The sequence below is a fragment of the Protopterus annectens genome, chromosome 10.part0 (genome assembly GCF_019279795.1).
Source record: "Protopterus annectens isolate FY-2018-M chromosome 10.part0, PAN1.0, whole genome shotgun sequence".
Classification (NCBI taxonomy): Eukaryota; Metazoa; Chordata; order Ceratodontiformes; family Protopteridae; genus Protopterus; species Protopterus annectens.
In genome coordinates, this window is record NC_056744.1 from 1,009,079,216 (window position 1) to 1,009,105,817 (window position 26,602).

The 26,602-nt window shown below is 43.7% G+C and overlaps 1 protein-coding gene across 1 annotated transcript in view; it reads right to left on the reverse strand.

Annotated features, from left to right (window-relative positions):
• The window catches only part of HECTD3 (HECT domain E3 ubiquitin protein ligase 3), a 1,089,315-nt gene that overhangs the window by 897,039 nt on the left and 165,674 nt on the right, over window positions 1-26,602 (reverse strand). The window contains exon 5 of the mRNA XM_044085764.1: window positions 25,780-25,915. Coding sequence (XP_043941699.1) covers window positions 25,780-25,915 — 136 coding nt within the window. The remainder of the gene's footprint in view (window positions 1-25,779; window positions 25,916-26,602) is intronic.

The following is a 26,602-nucleotide window of genomic DNA, read 5'->3' on the forward strand; positions in this document are numbered from 1 at the left end:
GTAGTCTGGTGAAATGTGCCAAATAATTCAGGGACCTCAGAGTAAAGGCCGCTGAAGTCAGGGTGCGCTTCCCGTCGGTCCATGCTCCTAGACTCCTTATTAGGAGGATGGACGGACGTTGACGCCTCTGCCACGCCCTGCTGGATAGCAGATGCCACCACCATGGCATCTACAGCCACGCCTTCGTTAAGAACTCCTTCTCGGGTGGGGCAGACAAAAATTTGTTAGGGCGAAGGCACTGGTTCCACAGTATCTGGATGTTCCCATGCCCTCCGACAAACCAAATCCAGGAGCTCGTCAAGGGCGGAGACACCCAGGGGCGGAGGGCTGAGCCCTGAAGGCCTTGAGGAACACCGACTCATCAGCGGAGGGGTTTGGAATTCCAGCCGCCTCGTTGCTTGAGGATCTCTAGAATGTCTGCAAATGAGACATCATCTGAGGATGACTTTGGGGACCCCTCCATCATCAAGATCAGTGTCCGATGTAAGAGACTCATCGGGGAGTCCACGTGCTTCCTCTTGCACGATCTCTTCCTTGGGGCTCCTCCAAGACAACTCCGAAGACCCTCAGGAGGAGGGAACCCCCAGTGGGGTAACCTCAGGCCCCGGGCTCCGCTGCCTAGAGACAGGGGAACTGCCAAAGACCCAGTCTCCATGCCCAGGGAAGGTGCCGGTAAAGCCGTAGAGATGGCCGAAGAAGACTTGGCCAAGGCACTCCTCATAGCTCTGAAGGCCGGACCCCCAGAATCCTGGGAGGTCCAGTCTCCGAGCCATGATAGCAGAGGGAAGTGCCGTGGCCGAAGGACCGAGAGGGAGGCTTGGAACCGACAGCATTGGTCCTCAAACGTTACCCCGGGTCCGCCGAAGAAGTCCGTGTGCAAACTCGGACCAAGGCCGGGGTTGGAGTAAGGGTCGGAGCCGACCCTAGGATCTCCACTGGCTCCATCAGCACCTGCTCCGACGGAGCCGAAGCGGTCGGAGGAGGAATGGCAATGGAATGGGATATCGGCTCCGAAGCCAAATGGGTCGGAGCCGAAACAAATTTCTGAAAGACTGGGACTGGAAAAGTCTTTGGAGCACCCTGTCTATGTCCGAATCTGACATCCTTGATGACCTGGAAGAGACCGAATGGGTCCGAGTAGGCCTCTCCAACGGCTCCAAGGGACTAGGGGACCGGCTCGAATCGACTCGACAATTATCGGGCGCTCAAGGAGTGTCCAAACCAATTTCCATCGGTGCCAAAGAGGGCTTCGGCGAGGAGGAAGTGTCTGGCGGACAACCTTCATCGGCTCCGAGATCAGTGGAGCCGATGAAGGTGACCCGCCTCGATGCCCCAGCTGTCGGCTCGAACCCAGAGGAGTCGAGGCTGGAGGCATCGAGGCAGACCGTTCGCCCTCGCTCCAAGTCCGTGGAGCCGAAGGAGAAGCCTGCCTATGTCTTTTGGCGGTCGGTTCCGACGGACTGGTCGGAGCCGACGCCTTTTCTTTTAGCAGGAGAAGGAGAGGAAGCTAATGCCTCTTCAAATGAGGGTTTAATAAGGCCTTTTAAAATAAGTTTATTTTTCCTCTCTTGGAGGACCTCGAGGAAAACGCGTGACACACGCTACAGGACTCCTGCAAATGTTTGGCGCCCAAACAGTACACACAGAGAGAGTGGTCATCTGTAATAGACATTTTGAAGCTGCACTTAGTGCACTTCTTAAAACCTGAAGGCCTAGGAGCCTGTGACATTATGGCAACCAATCAAGTGTAACAGCCAAAACAAAACACACTAACTATCACAGAGAAAAACTTTTCTCTCTTTTTTTTTTTTTTATATAACCAAGAACTGTCACAAAGAAGAAAAACTAGAAAGGATCCAAGAACCCTTAAATAAAAACGGAACTTGAAGACAAAGTGACTGACAGGGGAAGGCCCTTCAACTGAAAGGGAACCTCTAGTCAGAAAAAAGGCGCAATCACCACACAAATACTTCACAAAAATATCCAGTCATACACAAAAAGACGAAATAGCCGTTAAAACAGCTTTTTGTTGAAATTCTAGGAAATCCCTGACAGGAAAGTAAGTGAAAAACACTACTTAGCTCAGCCAGCTCGAGACCACGTCTTTGCTTGTTAGCGGCAAACGAGATCTGGGGGACTGGTAGTGGTGCATCCTGGGATATAGTAAGCTCAGCCAATAAGAGACTTTGCTCTTTGGCATAAGCGTTCCGAGTCGGAGCCGAGGATCGGCTCCGAACCCATCAGTCAGAATGTAGGCGAGATAGGATCACATAACATCCTTCTTTATATGTTTATAATTTCTCTTTTTTTTTTGCTATTCCCCTTTTTTTCACTTTGAGGCCTTTTGTAAATTTTTTTGCTATTCCCCTTTTTTTTTCACTTTGAGGCCTTTTGTAAATTTTGTACATCATTTAAATTGTGAAATTATTTTTTCTCTCTCTATTGTTATTGGAAAATTAAATAAAAAGTTTTGAGCAAAAAAAAAAAAAAACAGGAGGAGATGGTTTGCTTAGAAACAGCCAAACCTGAAGTCCTAGGATAAAAAGAATCCAAAAGCTGCTCAGGATTTGCAAAAACAAAATTACTTTTATATGAATAATATCCGAGCTGTCTATGTAAAAACAAGGTATGAAAAATTTTCTCACTGGCAGTCTGCGGAGGAGGAAAAAAGGTAGGAAGATGAATAGACTGAGTAAGAGAGAACACACTGACCCACCTTGGACATAAAAGGAGGATTTGTATGAATAGACATCCTGTTTCTATGGAAAACTAAAAAAGGATGCATGGCCATGAGAGCCTAAGTTCACACATCCCCTTGACTAAAGTAACAGCCAAATGCAGAACATTCTTCCAAGTACAATGTTGTCAGGAAGCTGAAGAAGCAGAAACAAAAGACACCCAAGTAAATTTTTCATGTACAAAATTGAGGTCTCAAGAAGGTGGAATAGGCTTCCAAGGAGGCTTGCTATGAAGGACCCCTTTAAGGAATTGCTTTACCTCAATCCAAAAGGAGGATTCAAAGGCAGAAAAGCAGAAACTGCTGACAGATGAACTTTCTCTGAAGAATATGCCAAACCAGCATAGATCACACAAATAAGGGAGGACCAAAGGAATCCCCACTGACAGAGGATCCTAACAGTGAGAGAGGCACCAGACAGAAAATCTTTTCCATTTGGACATATAAGACTTCCTCATAGTGGGTTTTCTGGCCTCTTGCAGAGCCTGAAGCATGTCCTCAGAAAAGAGGTGTCTAAAGGGGATCAGAACCCTATCACTCACAATGTCATTTGAAGAGTGGACAAGAGAGAATGAATAAGACACCCCCTGTCTTGGGCGATAAGATCTACCTGATGGCGTAACTTGTAGCGACTGCCCCAGCCAAGTGTGAAAGAAGAGGTAAACCAATGTTGTCTGGGCCAAAACGTGAGTCACCAGCAAGATTTTGGAAGAGTCCTGCCTGATCTTGTGCAGAACTCACATTAAGAAAGGAAGGGGAGGGCCATAAGGAAACATCACCTTCCAAGGAAAAGACAGGGTTGTCCACTTTCCAAGCCAGAAAAATTGGGACTATGGAACATAAAAGAAGAAGTCTGTCCAGAGTGGAGGCAAAAAGATCTACCAGAGGAATACCTCACTGATGGAAAATGTACAGGAACACATCTCTGTGAAGCATTCATTCTTGGAGCTTGTGTGTTGGACCTGCTCAAGGAGTCTACCACTAGACTGTGCTCCAAGGGAATGTAAACTGCCTGAAGAGTCACTTCAAACTGGATAGCTAGATCCCAGACCTGAAGGGCAAGTCTGCAAAGAAGATAGGACTTTGTGCCCCCTTGCTTGTTGACATACATCACTGTGGTACTGTCTGTAAAAATTTTAAGAGGCCCAGTATGAAAGAGGGAATGAAAAGCCTGCAGAGCTAGAAGCACTGCCCTTATCTCCTTTATGTTGATGTGGTTGACTTCTAATGAGGAGGGCAGAGACCATGAACCTTTAGGGGATCATAGGAAGCACCCCACCACCTGTCTGAGGCATCTGTAAAGAGCTTCTGAGTGGGAACTGGAACTTGAAAAGGAAGCCGCATAACGAAAGAAAGTTGAAGAATCCTCCACTGAAGCTTGAGACAGGGAAAGAACGGTACTGGAAAGTCCAAGGGGTGAAAGTACTGAAACCACAGTGACTTGAGGTACCACTGAAGTTACCTAGCAAGATGGAGCATGGGGGAATGGTGGAAGCCACAACCTCCAGGATCTTGAGAAATTCCCAAAAGTATGATGAAACACCTTTGAGGGAGTGAAAGCGCTTACCTTGCATTAACGTTTTAATGTTTTAGCTGTGTTGGTTAGTCTCTCTTATTTTTTGGAAGTACCTGGCAACGAGTCTGGTAGTTAATGGCCCTATAGGACACAGTAGTAGCAGTGTACATTTTCTGTCCCAACTATCCTTACCAGAAAGCAACAACTTGGTTGAGGGCAGCAACGTGGATGGTTTGTCAGGAGAGACTGACACTATAGAAGAAAGAAATGAAGAAATTTGTTGTCCTCAGGCACTAATGAAGAAATTTGTTGTCCTCAGGCACTTTATAGAACCTATCAGAATTCCTAGATACAGGAGGCAAAGGTATCCAAAAGTGCAGCCACAACAGGAGGAATAGCAGATAGTTTGGGTGACTCAACTTTAGAAGCTCATATCTTTTTTTGAATATCAGACACTTGAGAACAATCCCACTTATAATAGCTCATCATACAGGCAATAGTCTCCCAAAAGTGAGCTCTTCCAAAGGAGAGTCCAGACTTAAAGAATCCTCCTATAAATCATAGTCCAAGGAGGAAGGGATTTGGGAAGAATAAACCAGGAATTCATCCCCAGAGTCCAGATCCTCTAAGGAATCTGATATCCGTGATTGGAAAACAATGCAGGAACAAGAATAGAGATCCCTTGAGGCGGCTTCAAGGCCCTTAAATAATTAAATAAATCCTGAATGAAATCATGACATTCGTTATGGGGATCCTTCATCAAAGGGGAAATATGCTTAGTCTTTCGTTTCTTTTTCTGTGGGAGGTCCACTCAAAACACCTTTGGAGGGTCAAACCTCTGACATGATTCTATAATAGTGGAAGGCATCTCTTCCCACAGTAATATCGGAGGAATCCCCCTTGGTCTTTCAGATATAATCAGCAGAGGTGCCCCCTCAATGTCAGGCAGAGATGTCTGAAAAGCCGCAGAGGACATGCAAGAAGCCGCATCCACTCTAGCCTCAGAGAAGGTCATTGCAAAGGAACCCAAAGCAAGCACCAGATGGTCATCTGGTTTTCACCAGCCTTGAGAGAAATGTCTGTGGGAGTCTGGACAACAACTGGATAAGGCCCAACTTTTTTTGGCCTCTTTCTTGGCAGATGGCTAGTCCTTGGAATGGGAGGATTCTGCCATAGCACCCTAAGCCAACAACTTAATACACTGATTCTTCAGGTATATGGACAGAGGAGAGGTGACTACATAGAGTCTTGGGCATAAACACCTGGCAGATAGAACACTGCGTAGGATCAATGGAAGCATCCAAGCAAAAGAAACACTGGTCGTAATGGTCTTTATTGGGAATCTATCTCCCACACTGACATTTCCCCTTTTTGGGTGATATGACTCAGTTAACCGGAGCTGCTCAGAGTGACTTTAGCCAGAGATCTGGAGTGCATCTGAACTGAAATCCAAGGCATTCACTGCAAACAACTGAAAAATAAGTATGTGTATATTTAAAGCTTGTACTGCACTTTGTTAACTCTATTTTTTGAATTGCTGCTTCATTTTTGCTGACTGCGTCTGCATTTTTTCTACACTTTGAAAGTCTGTACTACTGCCTTACATAGCATAGCTAGATTCAGACTTGCTGAAGCTAGGCTGTGTGGTATCACTGTGCTCTAACCAGACATCTTACATTAAGAGGGCCTCCCTGTACCCTTGTGGCAAAAATGTGTAGCTCAGGTTCCATTTGAGTTGGGGATTGCTGGAGAAAGGCTCATTTTGGGACTTTTCCATTGGTAGTTTGCCCTAAAATTGTTGAATTTCATCTGTATTTAAGCCATGCATTTGTGCATAGCTGCACATTGCACAACAGGGGTTAGCACTGCCCTGTATAGATGGAAATGCCTGGAAACTTAAATTTTCCCTACACGTCTGTCAGTTGAGCCCCCTCCCAAGTCCCCTGTTGCTCTGCAGGCAACTCAAGTACACACTGAGCAGCATTGCCACAGCTCTTCACCCTTAACCATCAACAGAATAAGGCCCCCTGTTATTCCTACATCATAAACTGATCTAACTTACCCACTCCCCAACAGTACTACGGTATAAACCTCCTATTATGGGTGGTCACTCCCTCACCACTTCTCCAGCCAGTCTGATTGACTTGAGCTTCCTGAGGCAATGTAGTAATTGCCTCATGTATACTGACCACCACTTAGTCCTGAAACAAACTCATACCGTATGTGGGCGGTGTAATTACACTATCAATTTGGAAACAATCCTCTCATGCAACAACAAACACAAACAGACTGTCAGCTCATGCACTTCACCTCTCACACAAGTTCAGGACACAACACATAAACCCACATATGCGGAGGTACTCACTACTCAATAGAAGTCTACCAAAAGATCAGAGACCTCCCAAACACAAATTATCTGCACACACCTCAACATGTACAGAAACCACTGCCCATAACACACACATTAGTCTCTCACCAAATAAGCCCCTAAGGCAAAACACCTCAAAACCCAATGTCTTGGTCATAGGAGACTCCACAGTGAGACACAAAGAAGTCCCCCTCACTAGGCTGGACAAGGAAGGAGGTCACGGTCAGCTGCCTATCAGGTGCCAAGATCCGTCGAATCACACATGCACTCAGGTTAGTCAACAACAAGTACCATTATGACTCCGACATACTCCATGTTGAGATGAATAACTTGAGACATACCTTCCTGGACTATATGAAGAGACACATTAGTGAACTCTCAGATTATGTGTTCCAGGCAGGTATGACCCTAGCCCTAAGCAGCATTCCACCTTCACCCAGGATGATGCCACAATATAAACAAGGAAGACATGGTCAACAGGCCACAATGCTTTGCCAAAGACGGTCTGCACCTGTCTCCCCTAGGCTTTCGGATACAGGCTGAAGTGCTTGCCTCCCCCATAGTGTCTTTTTTTAGGCAATGTCAAAACGACAAGACTTCCGACATAGTAAAATCCACTCAAGACAAACTTAAGGTTCTGCTGCTTAATGCTAGGAGTCTAAACATGAAACTGCACTACCTGGAAACACTTCTCACCTTGGAAGATACCGATGTCTGTGCGATCACTGAAACACGGTTCACGGCCTCAGAGAGCACCCCAGTTGTGCAAGGCTACAATGCCTTCCACACATTCAAACCTCCGAATGAGCATGAAAGAACCAAAGGTGGAGACGTATCCATCTTCATTAAAGCCAATTGCACCTTGAGATTGGTGAAACAGTACGACTCACTCTAACTACTCCATGCCCAATTAACTAGAGGCAAAACACTCCATCACATCATTGCTAGCTATAGGTCCCCCTTCATGAACCAAGAAAAGCACAATGCCTACCTGGACTTACTGGAGTCACTCAACATACAGCCCAACCTTTATTGATGGGAGATTTCAATTATCCCTTCATCAACTGGGTAACATATGAGCTTAAACATGCTCACCCAGAGGTTCCTGGACTTTGTCAGTGCAAATGCTCTGGAACAGACAATCTGCACCCCCACAAGGGGGGCTCTAATGTCCTTGGCATAGTACTCACCAACATGGGAAGTCACTGCACCGCCCTCTGTGTGATGCCCTCCCTGGTCAGGTCAGATCATAAATCAGTCTCATTCGAAGTAATTACTGGACCCCACACCCCCAACGGAGCAAAGAAACTAAGGAATTTCTCCAAAGCAAACTACAGCCTACTAAGTGATAGTATAAAAAGTTTTATACCCCCTGCAATCACAGGCAATAATGACTCCTATGCAGAGATGTACACAAATGCCCTGCATAATCCTCTTAGCAACTGTATAGACTCTGCTGTACCTCAGCGGATTAAAACTAGGCCCTCCCAAAAAAACAAGTCACCTTGGTGGACATCTAGTATAAACAGATTGTATAACAAAAGGAAGAAACTGATGTCCAAGAACAAGAGACAACTGCCTCTGCAGAGGAAGAATTCCCTCCACAGACTGAACAAGCAAATCAGAAGTTTTGTAAAGTCCTCTAAAGCTAATTATGAAGCTAAAGTAGCATCCGTAGCCAGGGACAATCATAAGGCATTCTTTAACTACATCCAAAATCTAAAACAGAGTGTCCAGCTATGTGCCGAATTGGTAGTAAATGGTACCACTCATACTACAGAAGGGGATACTGCCAACCTGCTAGCTGACAGATTTGGCGCAAACTTCACCCCCCTATCCCAACCAGTAATATCCCAAAGCATACCGGACACCAGTTGTCTACCAAGTATCTCTAGAGATTAAGTCATATCTGCGCTCTCCATGGCCAAAATCACAGCCTCAGTTGGACCAGATAACATCCCATGTTGTTTACTAAGCAATCTAAAACAGGACCTAGCTGACCTACTTGCTGTTCTCTTTAACCATAGCCTGAGAACTAGCTTTGTACCAGCAGAATGGAGAACAGCAACAGTAATCCCCTTGCATAAAGTGGGGGGCATTAACTGACCCTGGAAACTACAGACTCAAAGCCAAACCAAACTAATCTGCAAGGCCATGGAAAGGATCACCATGGACCTTATCAACAAGTGCATAGGCGACCTTCGAACTCTAGACTCAACCCAGTTTGGCTTCATTAAGGGCAGATCGTGCTTAATGAACCTGGTAGACTTCAAGAAAGTCACCAAAGCCGTAGTTGAAGGTAAGATGGAGCACACCACCTATCCAGACCTAGCCAGAGTCTTTGACACAATCCCCCATTCGGATATCATTGAAAGTCTCTCCCACCTAGGTGTTAACCCTTACATCACTAGATGGGTAGCTTATTGGCTCACTAATAGAACACATACGGTCAAAGTTGGTGACTCCACCTCTACCAGCAGACCAGTCACCAGTGGCATACCGCAAGGATCTGTACTGGGTCCTTTACTATTTGAAATCTATTTCTCAGAAGTCCAGGCTAAAGTAGACGGTCTTTGGATTACTAAGTTCACCGACGATTGTAAACTAAGTGCAATCACCGAGCCCCCAAACGATGTCAACATATTACAGGAGGGACTAACACAAACAAATGACTGGTACCAAAGTCACAGTCTAAAGCTAAACACAAAAAGTGCACTATTATCCCATTTGGCAAAGCATAATTCCCAGCTAATTACAATATTGACAGCACTTCTTTAAGTTCAAACCCAGTGGTGCTAGATCTGGGAACACAGGTCAACAAAAATCTGAACTTTGACCACCAGGTTTCCACGGTGGTAAGGAAAGCCTCCCACATTGCGCGCATCATAAGTGAAGGTATCGCAAATCCAAGTCTAAGGATGTTATATCCCCACTTTACTCTACCCTAATCAGACTATTAATATAGAGCACAATGCTCCCTTCTCCATGTACAGTGGATATAAAAAGTGTACACACCCCTGTTAAAATGCTAGGTTTTTGTGATATAAAAAAATGAGACCACAATAAATCATTTCAAAACTTTTCCCACCTTTAATGTGACCTATAACCTGTACAATTCAATTGAAAAACAAACAAATCTGTTAGGGGGGAAAATATAAAAAACGTACAATACGCTGATAAGTGTGCAAATCTTAAACTAATACTTTGCTGTGTGTGCACACCCTTAAACTAATACTTTGTTGAAGCACCTTTTGATTTAATTACGGCATTCAATCTTCTTGGGTACACACCTGACATCAATTTTTTAGCATAAAACATGGAAACCTTTCAAAGCTGCATGTTAAGATAAAAGCCAGACTGTAAAAGTGGCTAGAAAGAACTGGATATTATGGGAAGGTGTACTCTCTTCTACTAGAACAGGAAAGTACAGTTGTGTAAAATCTTACCATAACAGTAAAAGTCCTTTTCACTGTTGCAGTATTCATCACCTCTGGGATCTCCTGCCAAGGATAGTCCGACATCTGGCCAGTATACCAAAGCCTTAATTACCTAGGAGCATCAAGCATCAGAAGTATGCTTCCCACGCAAGCGTTCGGCATAAAAGTGATGTAATCATGCTCCCAACCCAGAAGTGAAATGCCCCAGGAGAACCAGGACCCCCCAGTGGAAAGGAGAACATGTACATGCAGACAAAGGAAGGAATAAAAGGAGGAGGAGGAAAAACCACCTCTCAGCCAAAAGGAAAATACCACCTATGGAAAAGCAGAAAAATGAATAGGGGGAAGGAGAGAGAGACTGAATATTGCAGCAGTAAAAAGAAGGACCTTTACTGTTATGGTAAGATTTTACCATGTGTACTATGTCCTTCCATTTCACTGTTGCAGTATTCATCACCTCTGGGAGAGTACAAAAGCTACTTAAGGTAGGGAGGAGAAAGCAAGGGGGAGCCCCCCACAAACCTATGCAGGATAGCCTTGGCAAAACCTACCCTGGCTCTGGAAATGACATTCCATTTTTATTGTTTACTGAATGTGTGCACTGAAGACCAAGAAGCTGCATCAGGGATGGTGTTTGTGTCCAAACGCTTGAAAAATCCCCTGAAGAAGCCACCACTCTAGTAGAATGAGCCCTAAGAGAAGCAGCTCAAGTTTGCCATGAAAAGAATAACAAAAAGAATTGGCCTTGGAAATCCAGGAGAAGACGGTTTACTAAGAAACTGCCAAACCCAATGTCCTGATATTGAAAGGAACAAAAAGTTGATCATATTTATGAAAGACCATTGTTTTGTCTAAACAACATCTGAGCTGTCTATGCAAGTCCAAGGCATGAAGTACCTTCTCACTTGCAAACTGTGGAGAAGGGAAAAAGAAGGAAGCTGGATAGACTGATTAAGGAACAACTCTTAACCGCCTTTGGTATAAAAGGATTCATACGGACAGACACCCTGTAACTAGGAAAACACAAAAAAGAAGCAACTCCCATCATGAACTGGAGTTCAGATACCCTTCTGGCAGAGGTTAAAGCAACCAATAAAACAAACAGTTTTCCAGGCATTCTTTAACTACATCCAAAATATGAAAGGGAGTGCCCAGCTATGTGCAGAATTGGGGAGCCGCTTCATGTAGATGTACCACTCACACTATACTGGAGGATATTGCCAACCTGCTAGCTGACAGATTTGGCACAAGCTTCACCTCCCTATCCCCACCAGCCATATCCCAAAACATACCTGACACCACTTCTGGGACAGCTGAGGAGGTTGGAAAGAAGAGGCAGCAGGCTCAAAAGGAGCAAAGTCAGTTTTTCAAGGACAAAATTAAGATCCAGAGAAAAGGAGAGGGATTGCTTGGGGGTCTGCTAAGAAAGATGCATTTTAGAAACTGTTTTAACCTCAAATCTAGACGCTAAAGGGAAGGGGGAGACAGGCAGAAATGGCTGATGAGTGAACTTTCACTGAAGAATATGCTTAGCCAGCATATAGCAGTTTATACAGGTACGAAAGAACCAAGTGGACCCCCACTGAAAAGGGGTCCTAGTGACGTGTAAGACACCAAACAGAAAAATCTCTTCCATTTGGACCTATACAATTTTCTGGTATTGGGTTTCATGGCCTCTTGCAGGACCCTAAGCACATCCTCAGAAAATTGGTGTCAGAAAGGAATCAAAACCTGTCACCCAAACTGTCGGATGAAAAGTGCACAGCTGAGGGTTGAAGAAGAGATCCTGCATCTTGTGTGAGTAGATCCATGTGGTAAGGTAACTTGTGATGATTGCCCCTAGCCAGATGAAATAAGAAAGGGAACCAGTGCTATCTGGGCCAAAATGGAGACACCGACAATATATTTGGAAAATCCTCAATTCTGTGAAGGACCTTTGGAAGAAGAGGAAGAGATGGAAAGGCATACAGAACATCCATTTTCCAAGCCAAAGGACTTGGGACTCTAACAGAACTGAGGAAGTTGTCGGTTCAGAGAGGAGGCAAAGAGATCACTTAAGGAATACTCCACCGATGAACCATATCCAGAAACACATCTCTGTGAAGCACCATTCATGAGGCTATGTCCTGGACCTGCTGAGAAAACCTGCCATAAGACTGCACTCTGAAGGTATACAGACTGCCTGTAGGGTCACCTGCAGACTAACAGCTATTTCCCACACTTGAAGGGCTAATCTGCAAAGGTAAGACCTCATGCCCCCTTGTGTGCTGATGTATCACATGACTGTGATGTTGGTAGGATACACCTTCACAGGACCTGGCACCCAGAACGAGTGGAAAGTTTGAAGGGCCAAAATGAGAGCCCTCCATGTCCTTGATGTTGATGTGATTCACCATCTGGTGAAGGGGACCAAAGGCCCTGCATTTTCAGGTTGCCTGAAGCGGCTCCCCAGCCCAGCTCTGAAACATCAGAGAAAAGTTGCTAGGACAGCTGAGGAGGTTGGAAAGAAACATCTTGATTGAGAGATGTCTGCTGAACCCACCAGTGAAATTCCAGTTTAAGACAAGGGAGCAGAAGAAGTAGATAGTCTAATGGGTGGCAGTGTTGAAGCCACACCGATCTTTGGCACCACTGAAACTTTCTCGCATGAAGCCTAGCCCAAGGACGCATGGGGATGGTAGAGGCCTTGAACCCTACAGCCTTGAGAGCCTCCCTGGCTGGATGCCAGGACAAGGAAAGCAGAGAAAGAAAATACTTCATGACAGACCAAACCTTAGAGGCAGGAAGACAGGCTGTTTGGATCTTGCAACCTAAAAAATGTGGTCCTAATATGGAGTCAACACTGGCTTCTGAAGGTTACAGTGAACCCCAAACTGTGCAACAGAAGCTTGGTAAAATGAAGATCCCACACCAGCTTGGATTGGGATGGGGCCCAAAAGAAGAGGTGTCCAGACAGGGAAATATCTGAATGCTGTGAAGCCTGCAAAAGGCGACTGCTGGAGCTAGGCATTTGATGAATACCCTTGGGACTGCTGAAAGCCCAAAGAGCAAAGCAGAGAACTGAAAATGACAGGAAGAAACAGACAAATGCAAGAAAATTCCTGAACAGATGGTGGCATAGGGAGTAGGTATGCATCCTTTAGATCCAGTGAAACTAGAAAGGCTTGGGGAAGCAACAGAGGAAGAAGAGAAAGCATTCGGAATGACGGCACTATGAGTATTCAGAAAAGATCCAGGACAGGTGTCCAAGACCTCTCTTTCCTGGAAACCAAAAATATCCTGAAATAAAACCCTAAACTCAGTCTGTGGAACCAGTTGAATGGCATCCTATTCTGACAGACTCTGTAATGTGGTGATATTTTGCCAAACTGGGAGACAGGGAAAGCCTGAGGGACAAGGGAACCTGGCCGAGACAAAGTAAGGGCAGAAAATCAGATGGCTGTAGACTTGTCAGATAAGGACCGCTTTTTTGGGGGGCTAGATATCAGAGTAGGCTTATCAGACAAAATATGGCTAGTTGTCTTCTTACACTTGGAAGACGGTCTATGCAGTCCACAAAAAAATGCAGTCTTACTAGGACAGTTCCTCTGAAACCTGGGAATGGGTGAGACAAAGATGTGCTTTAAATCTTTCATGGCCTTACCTTGATCCTGCAAGGTCTTAAAAGCTCTGCCACAACTGGGCCAAATAAATTTTGGTTATCCAAAGGAGCATCCAAAAGTTTTGCTTTAATACTAGTTGTCAAAGCTCGGAGGCAAAGTCAGGAATAGCACTCAAAGAGCTGGAGGTAATACCACTAGTGGAGGCATCGGCTGGAGCTGCATTTTATATAGAGTGATAGGTAACTTAAGAAGAAATGGAACCTAGTAAGGAGGGAGCTGAGACCTTCCCCTCAGATGCAGACATATCAGAAACAATGTTCCCAATCTGGGAAAGAAGAGACAAAATGTACCTTGTCATATGAGTTTGGTAATAGACAGCTCTAAAGGATAAAGTAGAAGTGTATACTTTCTTATCAATTATCCCCATAGCTCTACTGTACTTATCACAGGGAAGGAGCTTGGAAGGTTTCTTGGGAGCTGGAGGTTGTGAATCTGGTGTCAGAGAAGCAGCAGAGAAAGTATCCAATACAGCATCCAACACAGGAGGGACAGTGGAAATTTTAGGAGAGTATTTGTAACAACTCATTATACCTTTTCTGGATTGTCTGATACCTGGGAGCATTTCTATTTGAAAGGGTCCATCATACGCAGGACCATGTCCCTATAGAAAAGTTCCTCCAAAGGAGAATCAGGACTGATAGATTTCTCCTTCTCCGACCCATAGTCTAAAGAAGAAGGAAAATGAGAAGAGTAGGCTTAGGAGTAAGCATCAGAGTGACAATCCTCATCTGAGGACTCAAGATCCCTTTCCCTTTTGAGGGTAGAGGATCAAGGGGATGCAGGAACTGAAACCCCCTGAGGAAGCTTCAAAGCCATCAAGGCACCGAACAAGACTTGAGTAAAGTCCTGCCCTTCTCTCTGTGGATCCCTGGTAGCCATCACCACGTTTAGAATTCTGTCTTTCCTTTAAGGGAACATTTGCCCTAATGAAATAGGGTGGGTCAGACTCCTGCCTGGATTAAAATCAAAGTGCCTGGCACCTCTTCCCCAATACGGATCTGAAGAAGCGCTTTAAGCCCCTCAGAGATAATCAGCCATAGTTCTCCCTCAACTTCCACCACAGATGTTTAAAAGGCCTACGAGGATGTGGGAGAAGCAGATTCTGTGGTAGCCTCTGAGAAGGTCATGGTAGAAGAAGTGGGTGGCAATACTGGACTTGTCCAAGTTCTCACTCCATTTAAAAGAAATGTCCAGTGGAGGCTGGACGGCAGCAGCAGACTCGGGCCTAGACTTCTTGGCCGCCTTCTTGAGCATGACTGCACCTCAAGGCAAGCAGATTCTGCAATGATATGTTGTGCCAACAGCTTCAGACACTTTTTCTCAAGGTAAAAGGAGAGGGAAGAGAAACTGATATGTAAACTCTTCGGTAAAAAAGCCTGACAGATGGAACACCGAGTGTGGTCTTGAGATGCACCTAAACTAAACAGGGACCTATGGCGGTGGTCCTTATGGGAATCTGCCTCCCACAATGACATTTCCCTTGCTTGGATGACATGTAATTCACTGAAAAAATAGAATAAAAATAAAAAGGAACCCCAACAAGATACTTATTTTGAAGACATAAGCTTGGTATAACCATTAAAGTGAAGGGCATTCAGACTGATGTACAACAGTGGCATCTGAACTGGTGGCAATGAAGTTCTGGGTTGAGAGCATGCTTAAGTCACTTTTATGCCCTACACTTGCACAGGGAGCATACATCTGACATACAATGCTCAGGGAGCATACATCTGACACAACGCTCCTAGGTAATTAAGGCTTTAGTATAATGGCCAGACATAGGGCGATCCTTGGCATAAGATCACAGAGGTGATAAATACTGCAGCAGTTTTATGGAAGGACATAATCAGTGCATGTGTTTGCCTTAAACAAAGGAACGTGAGACCAGTATAGGAACCATCCACTGTGACAGTCCCTGTAAAGGGCATCTGATTGTAGACTCATCACACAAGGAGCCTCAAACTAAATTCAAGATGGTGTTTAAAAACAATGTATCCATGATGCTGGCCTGAAGGTACTCCACAAAATCAAGTTAGTCTAAGGCAGGCATGCCCACAGATACAAACATCCATGGTTGTTGACATGTTGCTCATGTCAGTGATATAGCACCATATGATTTTGTATTTTAGAAGCTATTATATCTAAACCATCAGTCATGTCCTAGCCTAATACATATTCAAAGTTTTCTTCTAAAGATCACTGTTCAGACAAGTTTTATGAAAATCCAACTAGTGTGCAAAACCATCTGGCAGTTCTAACAAACAGGGCTGACAAGACAGACACAAAGTCTGTTCAATGTCTGGACTCTCTGTTCAGAGTCAATGTTCAGAAAATGTGGCTTTGAATGTGGCTTTGAATGGAGAGTAAAACTGCAAAAAAATACTATCTTCAGCCAGGGATATTCTTAGAAAAATAACCCAGATCTTCCATACAGACAGATCATGCTAGCTTTCTTTGGAATCAAAAGTAGGTCATCCAAAGGATACCACATAGCTGTGATAACATTCTAGTAAGAGTCATAGGAAGTAGAAAATCACCTGAAGAGTCTGAGATGGAGTCTATTTTGGGATTGGAACATTTAGAGGAGATTCTGGAGAACAGAAGATTTTACTACAGTATCCAATGAATCAGAACGATAAAGACATCAGGAAAAAATGCAGGAGCTCCTGTCACAAGACTACGATGAAAAAAGCAATTTTTCTTCTCCTTAAAATCTATCCGATGCCTTCATGGCTTTCTTGCCTCTCCACTTTTGACACCAATCTAGACACAGGGGAAAATAAATCACAAAAAGCGGAGACACCCATGGGAATTTATGTCTATACCACCCACTACCACTAACCTCTGCTGCAGAAGTTGAGGTAAGCTTAAGGCCATCAATGTCTATGTGGCTGTCTGTTGAACTAACATCAGGGATGACAGCCAGGCTGGTGCCAGCCAAGAAGCTTCTAGCATGATATAAGTCAACAAAGCACAAAGCAGAGTTTAAATACTTCTTTTTGAGGGTAATGCCCAAGAAAATGTGAAGCAGTGAGTACAGGCTTCAAGACTAGTGGAAATACTTTTTCTCCCTTCAGAAACTCTAACCCAGTCCATTAAAAGAAATAATTAGCAAGAAGATGTAAAAGAAAGAGAGAAAAGAAGCCAACATCAGACAAAATTAGCCCATTTCCCATATTAGGAATGACTCCCATGGCACAGAGTTCTCAATGTGGATCCGGTGAAAGATAAAAACAGAAAATACAACTGATTACTATTCCTATACTTTCAGAAAACTATGCTAACACACCATGTAAATGTGTCTTTTCCACTGGAGGGACCCAATGAAGAGTACATTTGTGTACACTTACCATAAATGTAGATGTTAGAGTGTCTTCACTGTTGCAGTCATCACTGCAGGGTTCTTCCTGCCGGCAGGCAGTCCTCGGTCGGCCAGAATCCCAAAGTCTGGGTCCGGCGTCGGCTGTTCAGTCATGCTCCCTGACGTCAGAGCGCTAGGAGTACAAAACTACCAGCCAACGCCATGTTCTCCAGTTTTTCTTGCCCCAGATGTCAGGCGCCCAAAAATGAAGGCCAACAGAAAACAAAAAAGTAACATACAACAAACCCCATACCCTGAAGCAAATACACCTCAGAAAAAGGGTGAAGTAGGAAACCACACTAATGAAAGTATAAGAGATGACAGGAGGAAGGGTAACTCAGACTGCAACAGTGAAGACACTCTAACATCTACATTTATGGTAAGTGTACACAACTGTACTATGTTCATTGTGTTTCACTGTTGCAGTCATTACTGTAGGGTTGAATCCCAAAGCTGAGATAAAGGGTGGTGGTTATAGAGTAGAAGGGGCGACTAGTAGGCCCTGCAAGACTGCAGAAGCAAAGCCTGCCCTAGACTTAGAGTTAAGAGGGAGATTATAGTGCTTAGAGAAAGTATGCACTGAACTCAAGTTGCAGCTTCCAAAATATCTTTTGGCAGGTACTCCCCTGAGAAAGGCAGCTGAAGTAGCAGCAGCTCTGGTAGAGGGAGTCCTAATTTTTCCTGGGATTTGCTTTCCATGATGAGAGTAACAAAATCTGATTCCATGAGCAATCCATTTAGAAATGGTCTGTTTTGAAATAGCTTTGCCTTGGGAATTTGTTGCATAAGAAACAAACAGTTGCTCTGTTTTCCTGATATCCTTGGTTCTGTCCAGGTAAAAATGAAGTTGTCTGTGTACATCCAAGGAATGCAAGATCCTTTCTCCCTTATTTTGTGGATTAGTGAAAAAAGTTGGCAGGTGAATAGTTTGATTTAAGGCCACTTTGGAAACCACTTTAGGCATGAAAGTAGGATTAGTCCTTAAAGACACCCTATCTTGTTGAAAAATAATATACGGCTCCACAGCCATGAGTGCTTGCAACTCCGAGGCTCTCCTGGCTGAAGTCAAAGCCAGCAGGATAGCGGTCTTCCATGATAAATACTTAATATCAGATGTGGCAGCAGGCTCAAAACGAGGCCGAGTGAGTTTTTCCAGAACATAGTTGAGGTCCCAGGTAGGTATGGGTGGTGTCCTAGGGGGCCTTAAATTCTTTGCTCCTCTGAGATATTGTTTCAGAAGTGGATGGGAAAAGATTGGAGGATCTGTATTGTAATGTGCAGAGATAGCGGAGGCATGTATTTTTATGGAGGAGAAGGATAAACCCTTATGTAGCATGTCTGTCAGGTAAAGTAAAATCAGAGGGATATTAGGAATGAGGGGATCTGAATCCTGAGCATGCATCCAGGTGCAAAATCTCTTCTATTTACCTGCATAAGATTTTCTAGTGCTAAGTCATCTGGCTTCTAAGATGACATCCATGACCTGTTTGGGAAGGAGAAGAGTAATCATAGACCCTGAATTCGCCAGGCAGCCAGGCTGAGAGTTTTGACTTGAGAGTGCAGAACCTGGCCCTGGTGTTGGGACAAAAGATTTGGAATCGGAGGTAAAATCCAAGGTGGCTCCTGGGATAGATTCATCAGTGTTGAGTACCAGAATTGACAAGGCCAATTTGGGGCCAGTAAAATCATAATCTTGGGCTTGTCCTGCTTGATCTTTAATAACACCCGTGGAAGAGGTAGTGGCGGAAAGGCATACCCTGAGAGGTTTCTCCAACTGAATGACAGTGCATCCACTTTCCATGTTAGTTTGTGAAATGTCCTTGTGCAAAAAATCTGTAACTGGTGGTTGAGGGGGGATGCAAATAGATCTATGTCCGGGCAGCCCCAGGCTTCTGTAATCTTGAAGGGTTTGGTGTCTAGCATCCACTCGTGTGGGTCTGACAGGTTCCTGCTCAGGCTGTCTGCCAGAATATTTTGTTTCCCTGGCAGGAACTGAACTTGTAGATCCACTTTGCAAGCTAGAGCTGTGTTCCATAGAGTCATGGCTAGTCTGCAAAGGGGGTAGGAGTGTGAACCCCCTCGCTTGTTTATGTACCACATAACTGTGGTGTTGTCTGTCCGTATCAATAGTTGTCCTGGTTGTAGAAGATCCCTGAAAGCCAAGAGGGCATTTTGTACAGCTAACATCTCTTTAAAATTGATGTGTAGGTGCTTCTGATCCTCTGTCCAAAAACCTTGCAGACCTTTGCCCTGCAAGTGTGCTCCCCATGTGTAATCCGAGGCGTCCGTGGTTAACACTTGGCTGGCTGGAGGCAGACTGAAGGCTTTCCCTTTGTTGTGAAGACATGCCATGGTCCACCAATGGAACTCCTTTTGTAGGCAAGGCAAGACTGCAATCTGTGTGTCTAGACTGTGGCAATGCCGGGACCATACACTTTTTAGGTACAATTGTATTTGTCTCATATGTAGCCTTGCATGTGGTATGAGAAGGATGCAGGAGGCCATGTAACCCAAAGCCTGCAGGAATTTCCTTGCAGTTAGCCGAGTTATTGACACCAAGGTTTTGAAAGTTGAAGCCAGCTGTAGTTGTTTTTCAAATGTCAGGAATGCCATCTGGGTTGTTGTGTTTAGAAGAGCACCCATAAAGGTCATCTGTTGTGTGGGTGTCAAATTTGACTTTATGTTCACAGTGAATCCCAGGTACTTGAGAAGATTTTGAACAAATTCCAGATGCTGGAGTAAGACATCCTTGCTGTCTGCTTGAATAAGGCAGTCGTCCAGATAAGGGTAAATCTGAATTCCCTTGAGTCTGCAATAAGCTACTGCTGGAGCCAGGCACTTGGTGAAGACCCTGGGCGCAGTAGACAAGCCAAAGGGCAGTGCAGAGAATTGGTAAGGATTCGAACCGGCCTTGAACCGGAGGTATTTTCTGCACTCCTGTCTGATAGGGATGTGTAGGTAAGCCTCCTTTAAATCCAATGTCACCATCCATGCATTTTTGCTCAACATTGGCAGGAGCTGCTGCAGAGTAAGCATCTTGAACTTTGGTATCTCCAGAAAAGTGTTTAAGACTGACAGATCCAGGATGGGTCTCCATGAATTTTGCTTTCTGGGAACTAGAAAGAGCCTTGAGTAAAAGCCTTGCCCAGTCTCTGATTGTGGAACCAGTTCTATGGCCCTCATAGCCATGAGGGATCCCACCTGGTTTAATGCCTCTGACCATTGGTGTTTTGGTAGGTCTGGCCATCCGTTTGGTGTTGGCAAGGTATGAAAGTGGAATTTGTAACTTTTTGAAACTACATCCAAAACCCACTTGTCTTGGGTTATGCAAGTCCAATTTTGTTGAAAAAGAGGGAGTTTTCCTCCTAGAGGGGCTTCCAGGAGAGAAGTTCCTGGAGCCATGCAGGGGGAGTCATTGAGCCTGTTTTCTATAAGATTGAGGTCTGTCCTCTCCACCCCTGGGGGTGGAAGCACTCCACTGTCTAGGTCTGTAAGAGGTCTGTGCTTGAGCCCTCCCTCTGGAGCACCTATATCTACCCCTCTGAGGCCTGTCCGAGCTGGGAAAGGACCAATTTTTAGTTGGCCAATTTCTGCTAAATCTTGGGGGCTGAACTTGTAAGAAATCCTTAACAGTTTGCATGGATTTTGCCTTATCCTCCATTTTCTTTATCACCTCTTCAGCCTTAGACCCAAACAAAACATTATTCTGAACAGGAGCATTCAGTAACTTTGCTTTCACTTGATCAGGTAAATTTTGTTCCTTTAACCAAGCATGCCTTCTAATGACTGTGCCAGAGGCAGCCGCCCTGCAAGAAGCCTCCAAGGCATCAAAACCACAGTGTAAGCCATGCTTCCCCACTTGTTCAGTGGCATGTATCAAATCGTGTAATTCCTTATCAGCACATGCAGAAATGGTACCTAGCTTTTGTTTCATAACAGACAGTAGAAACTGCTGATATTTTAGCATATGAAATTGACAATTTAAAGCCCTAATAGATAAAGTAGCAGAAGTGTACACTTTTTTGCCCCATCTCTCCAAAGCTCTACAATCCTTATCTGTCGGAATAGGGTTTTTAGCAGAAGCAGCCTTAACCCCCTTAGGACCCTGAGAAATGGTTTCTGGATCAGCAGAAGGATTTTTGTAAAGGAATTGGTGGAAGTCAGGGACCCTGTAATATCTATCGGGCTTAGCAGGGGCTGGAGGAAAGGAGTCAGGAGTCAAATTAGCCTCAGAAAAGGCATCATCCACAATATCCAAAATAGGAGGAATAGCCAGGGGTCTATGTTGGGGAAGAAGGAAATCCCTAAGCCTTCTCTTAGATTCCGAGTACTCCTGTCCTTCCCAGTGAAAATGTTCCCTCATGTCATGTAAAGTTTCCCCAAAAGAAAAATCCTCAGGGGGAGAAGCTGAAGGAATAGATTCCTCAGCATCAGAATCCTCATAAGGAAGGAAAGTATATTCCTGTTCAGAGGAAGACACTGAAGAAATAGATGCCTGATCAGAAGATTCATAATCCAATTCTTGCCTTGTCCTTTTCTCTGGAGGGGGATGTGAACCCCTAATCATGGTTAGTAAGTCCTCCGCCATTTTAAGTAGCTGTTTCTGAGATTTGGGTCCCGGATCAGAAGAGGCCTGGGCTGGTGTCTTAGATTTAGAAGGAGTCTTTGCCTTTGGCTTTGCCTTTATCAGAGGCTGTGTAGGCCTGAAAACCCGCTCGGAAGCCAGTACCTGCACAGCGGCTCCAGACCCATCTGAGGGAGCATTGTCCGAAGGTCCTGCAGCTGGAGTGCTCAAAGGCCTAGTTGGCTCCTCGTGGGAGTCAGTTTCGGCAATCGGTTCTGAAATGGCCGACGACAGGGGCTGTGAAAGCACCTCACTGATGACAGCCGAACCTGTAGCTGGCTCTGCTTGTAAAACGTCATCTGATTTGGACCTCGGAGGCCTGTCCTTATCCTTGCGTCGTTTGTGAACTCCGGTAGTCAGAAGCGAGTCAGACGACATTTTATAATTAAATCGCCTACCAAAGTAGTGAAAAGCAAAATTGTACCTTCGCTTAATTGTACGTTGGTTAAATCTAGCACAAAGCAGACAACTAGTTACGTCGTGGTCAGGGCCTAAACAAGGAATACAGTAAGAATGGAAATCCTTATGAGGTATTTGCTTCCCACAAGAAATGCAATTATTAACTTTTTCTGACATCGGACTGGAGCAAGAAAAAAGTTTCCCCAACGGGGTACTTAGCTTTGAGAAGAAGTAAGTCTTCGGACTGAAGCACGACAAAATATCAGGAGTCAGCCGACCGGCACTTGCGAACTGCTTTCACCGCACTGCAAGAAAGACCGGAGAACATGGCGTCGGCTGGCAGCTTTGTACTCCTAGCGCTCTGACATCAGGGAGCATGACTGAACAGCCGACGCCGAACCCAGACTTTGGGATTCTGGCCGACAGAGGACTGCCTGCCGGCAGGAAGAACCCTACAGTGATGACTGCAACAGTGAAACACGATGAACATCTGAACTTAAATAGTTTTTTGAATATTTGGTCCCAAAGGGCTCAAAACATCCAATTCTACTCTCAGATGAGCTTTTATTTGAAAATGCATGGATGCATGCACTTTTTCTTATAGGAGGAGAAGTTAAAAGCAACACTGGATTTACTAGTAACAGAACTTGCCACAATACAATGACAAAATATTGCTAGTCACAACTACGGCTTTCGATCAATCCATGAGCTTCAAAAATCTGTTTTACTTTTTAGCTTCTGCAGGTTACAGCTGTGAACAGACGCTGTTTTACGGAGTTTATAATTTTACTTTGTTCTTTTCTTTTTGTTTCATTTTGTTTTTACTGGAGATAACACACCAGGCAAAACTGATAAGTTTCAGCACAGTCCAGGTGAATGCATCTCAGCTGAAACATAGTTAAAGTTTTTTAGAAAAGCACACAGATAAATGTGAAGTTTTTATAATGTTTTAGTAAACAGACTAACACACAACAAGGTGTACAACATTTACATTATTGTACCAGAGGTAAGACGAATATACAAGACAGGTAGAACATAATGTAAAAGGTTAAGCTAGAAAAGAAGTAACTAGGTGAAATGATCCCTTCACAAGCAGTTACCTTTGTGCAGATATTGTTTTAGTTAAAGTATAAAGCTGGGGTAAAAGGAAAGATCTTTTAGGTGGATGAGGAGAGATTGTCATAGTGTTGGAGCTAAAAAAAGAAGGAATGTTAAGTTTAATGTAGTTTTCTTCTTGATGGAGTGTGAGAGTTGTATCCAAGTAGTGTTTAAGGCTGAAGGAGGACTTTTTAAGCAAGTTTGCTTGTATGAGGGGAGAATATTTCAAGGTATAGTTTAAAAAGCTAAGCTCAAAGATCTCACTTAACAAAAAAGTGTCATACTTTCTGATACTATACTTTCTGATACTGTGCTTTCTATGTAGTCTTAACCTTACTTGAGCTGAAGTGATGTAGGCTATTCCTGTATCACAGCTGGAGGGGGGCAGGAAAAATACATATTTTTCAAAGCTGTTCTCCGCTTCTTCAGTATTTATTTACTTATTAGTTTTATCTTTCTTTTCAGAATCTCCCAACCCTCATGGATGACGACCATGACTTTCAGTTCTTGTCTTAATCACCCTGGGTCCTATAACTCTGTAATCTGAGGGGAAGAAACCAGCTGACAATGGATGAGGGCTCTGTGGTTGTGGGGACATACAGAGATAAGAAGCTTGTCAGTTTCTGTTTAAATTGTGTTCTATTTTGTTTAACACAGTAAAACAACAGAAAGTGTTGAGTGCAGTAGGAAGTAGAGGAAGGATATTGTTTGTAAAGCAGCACTGGTGTTTGCCCAATAAGTTGACATGATGAACCCAACATATCTGTTTATTTAAATTAATTACTTTGCAAGTACGGTATGGCAAGACAAAAATTATTTACTTCAGTTTTATAACTAGGTAACAGTCCTCCAAGCCAACTGTTATTCCTCCAGGGAGAACTGTAGTCCCAGATGCATAGAAGCAGGTGAAGAGAGTAAATTATGTGGTATACTGACAGTCATCCATGACAAAACAGACAAAATGGAAACTGTTAATGCCTGTGATACCAAGCATCTATGATCAAAAATGATTGGATAGAGTCAGGAAATGCAGGAAACTGGATGATGTTTGAAGGGAGACTGTCATGTTGTCTGTACAAACCATTTATTGAGACTCTTAAGCAACATGCATCTAGCTCTGGTGACTATGCCTGTAAAGGTACAAACAGAATGGAGTCCACTCATTGAAGGTCAACAAAAAACAGAAAACAGAAGCCATGTGAGCAGAGATAAAAGAGCAATATTTACAACTTCAAAGAAATGAAGGAAAAAGCAGCCATGACAGAAACTTTTTAATACTCCAGAAGAATCAGCAACTCCAATTATACCATGACCCCCCATTAATATTCCAAAACGTGCATGCTGATTGGCCAGCGTGCACGTTGTAAATCGACTTATACTAATGGAAAAAGGTCCGGTCGCCCGGACTTTTTCCATTAGTATAAGTCTCTTTTAAAACACTGTCTCGCTATATTCAGAGTTTAACATTGCGACACAGGTTTAAAAAAAGCAACGGAGATCTCTGTTGCTTTTTTTAAAGCTGTCACGCTATGTTAAACTCCTTTAACATAGCGACACAGTGTGTAAAAAGCAACGGAGATCTTGCTTTCTCCGTTGCTTTTTAAACTGTCAAAGCTATGTTAAATGGGTTTAACCGGACATCTCCGTTGCTTATTTTATGTTAAACCCATTTAAAAGCAGCGGGAAAGCAAGATCTCCGCTGCTTTTTAATGTTTCACTATGTTAAATGGGTTTAACATAGCGAGACAGCTTTAAAATAAGCAACGGACATCTCCGTTGCTTATTTTAAACCCATTTAACATAGCGAAACAGTAAAAAGCAACAGAGATCTTGCTTTCTCCGTTGCTTTTGGCCACAGCTCTGAAGTACTGCGCAGGCATGCGCAGTACATCAGAACTGCCGCGGATACCAGACAGCTGCGGAAGGGCAGCAAAGAGGCATTATACAATGCCATTATTTAAGAAAAGTAATTATTTCTTTTCTTAAATAATGTCATAGTATAATAGCAATAACCCACTTCTGGGTGTGGGTAATGGGGGTATTACCCATGGTTGTCTTTGTTTGGTCCCTCGGGCTTCGCCCTCGTGACCAAACCACGCCAACCGTGGGTGAATCCCGCATTACCCACACCCAGGCGTGGGTTATTGCTATAATAAACCCTACCTTTGAGAAGCACAGCCATGTGAAAACAAAATCAAATCTGAAGAAAACAGCTAGCTCTGGAGCAATGTGAGGGATGAACTTTTCATTGCGTGTTGCAGATTTTGTAAAGACTACAGGTTAATAACAGTGAAAAGATTCAATAATGCATACATATAAAGCCATAATTAGCAGGAAAAACTGGGCACAGGTTAACTTGGTCCTCCAAATGATACAACAGGGAGGGTAAAAAGTGCAGGTCTGCAGAGAATTTCCTTCTCTATATATGTATTTTGTTAAGACTATAAATGGGTAGTATCCAAGACGTCATACCCTTTGGTCATCCAAAACCTTATGTGGAATGTTACATGCACTGAAAGAAAAAAAAAATCTGAGGATGTCAAAATACACAAGGGCAGGGATGCAAGAGATTACTACCATATATGAGGAGACTTCGATGTTGTCCACATACTGCTTGGCACTGCCCAAATCCTCTGCCTCCTTCCCAGTTGGGTTACAGAAACAATGGACCAAATCTTCATCACACTCATAAGTCCACGTTGGAGGTATGTACCTAAAATGTAAATGAAACAAACTATTTTATTTAATTTTAGCGAGACAAGAGTCACTTTAGTACATATTACTAAATTGCATCAATACATGGATCATTACAAAAACAAACACATATAGCTAGTCCCCTAAATTTTTTCCAATGTCTATGACTGGCATATTCCTGCATTTCAGTTAATCTATTACTGCAATAACCTCTACTAGATGCAGGGCACGGCAGATTGCAAACCACCTTTTATTATCATCAAAAGTATAATATAAGCAATCACGGCATGTACACAACAACATATTACTATATCTATGCCCAAGTCTTCTACTGAAAGAGGGCAGTAAAAGGAGATGAAAACAGTCTTCTCAGCCAAAGGACTTGAACAATTTCACCGTTAATAAGTATTTTTATTTGCAACATTAGTGGGATTAAGACCTGATCCCAACAGACCAGCTTCAGCCACTGTCAATGGCAAAAGCAATCCCAATAATACATAGAGCTCAAACCAATGCATTCTTAGGATATATATTGTTTTAAAAGAGACTAAATAATTACCAAGACAAAGTCAGTTACTGTCAGTAAACCTATACATCATTTACATTACAATCGACTGTACGATAACTTTTGAGTTACAAAGGAACTAAAGTGGCAACAAAGAAAATCTGAAAATAAGAATAAGATAATGCAGTCTAACAAAGGTAA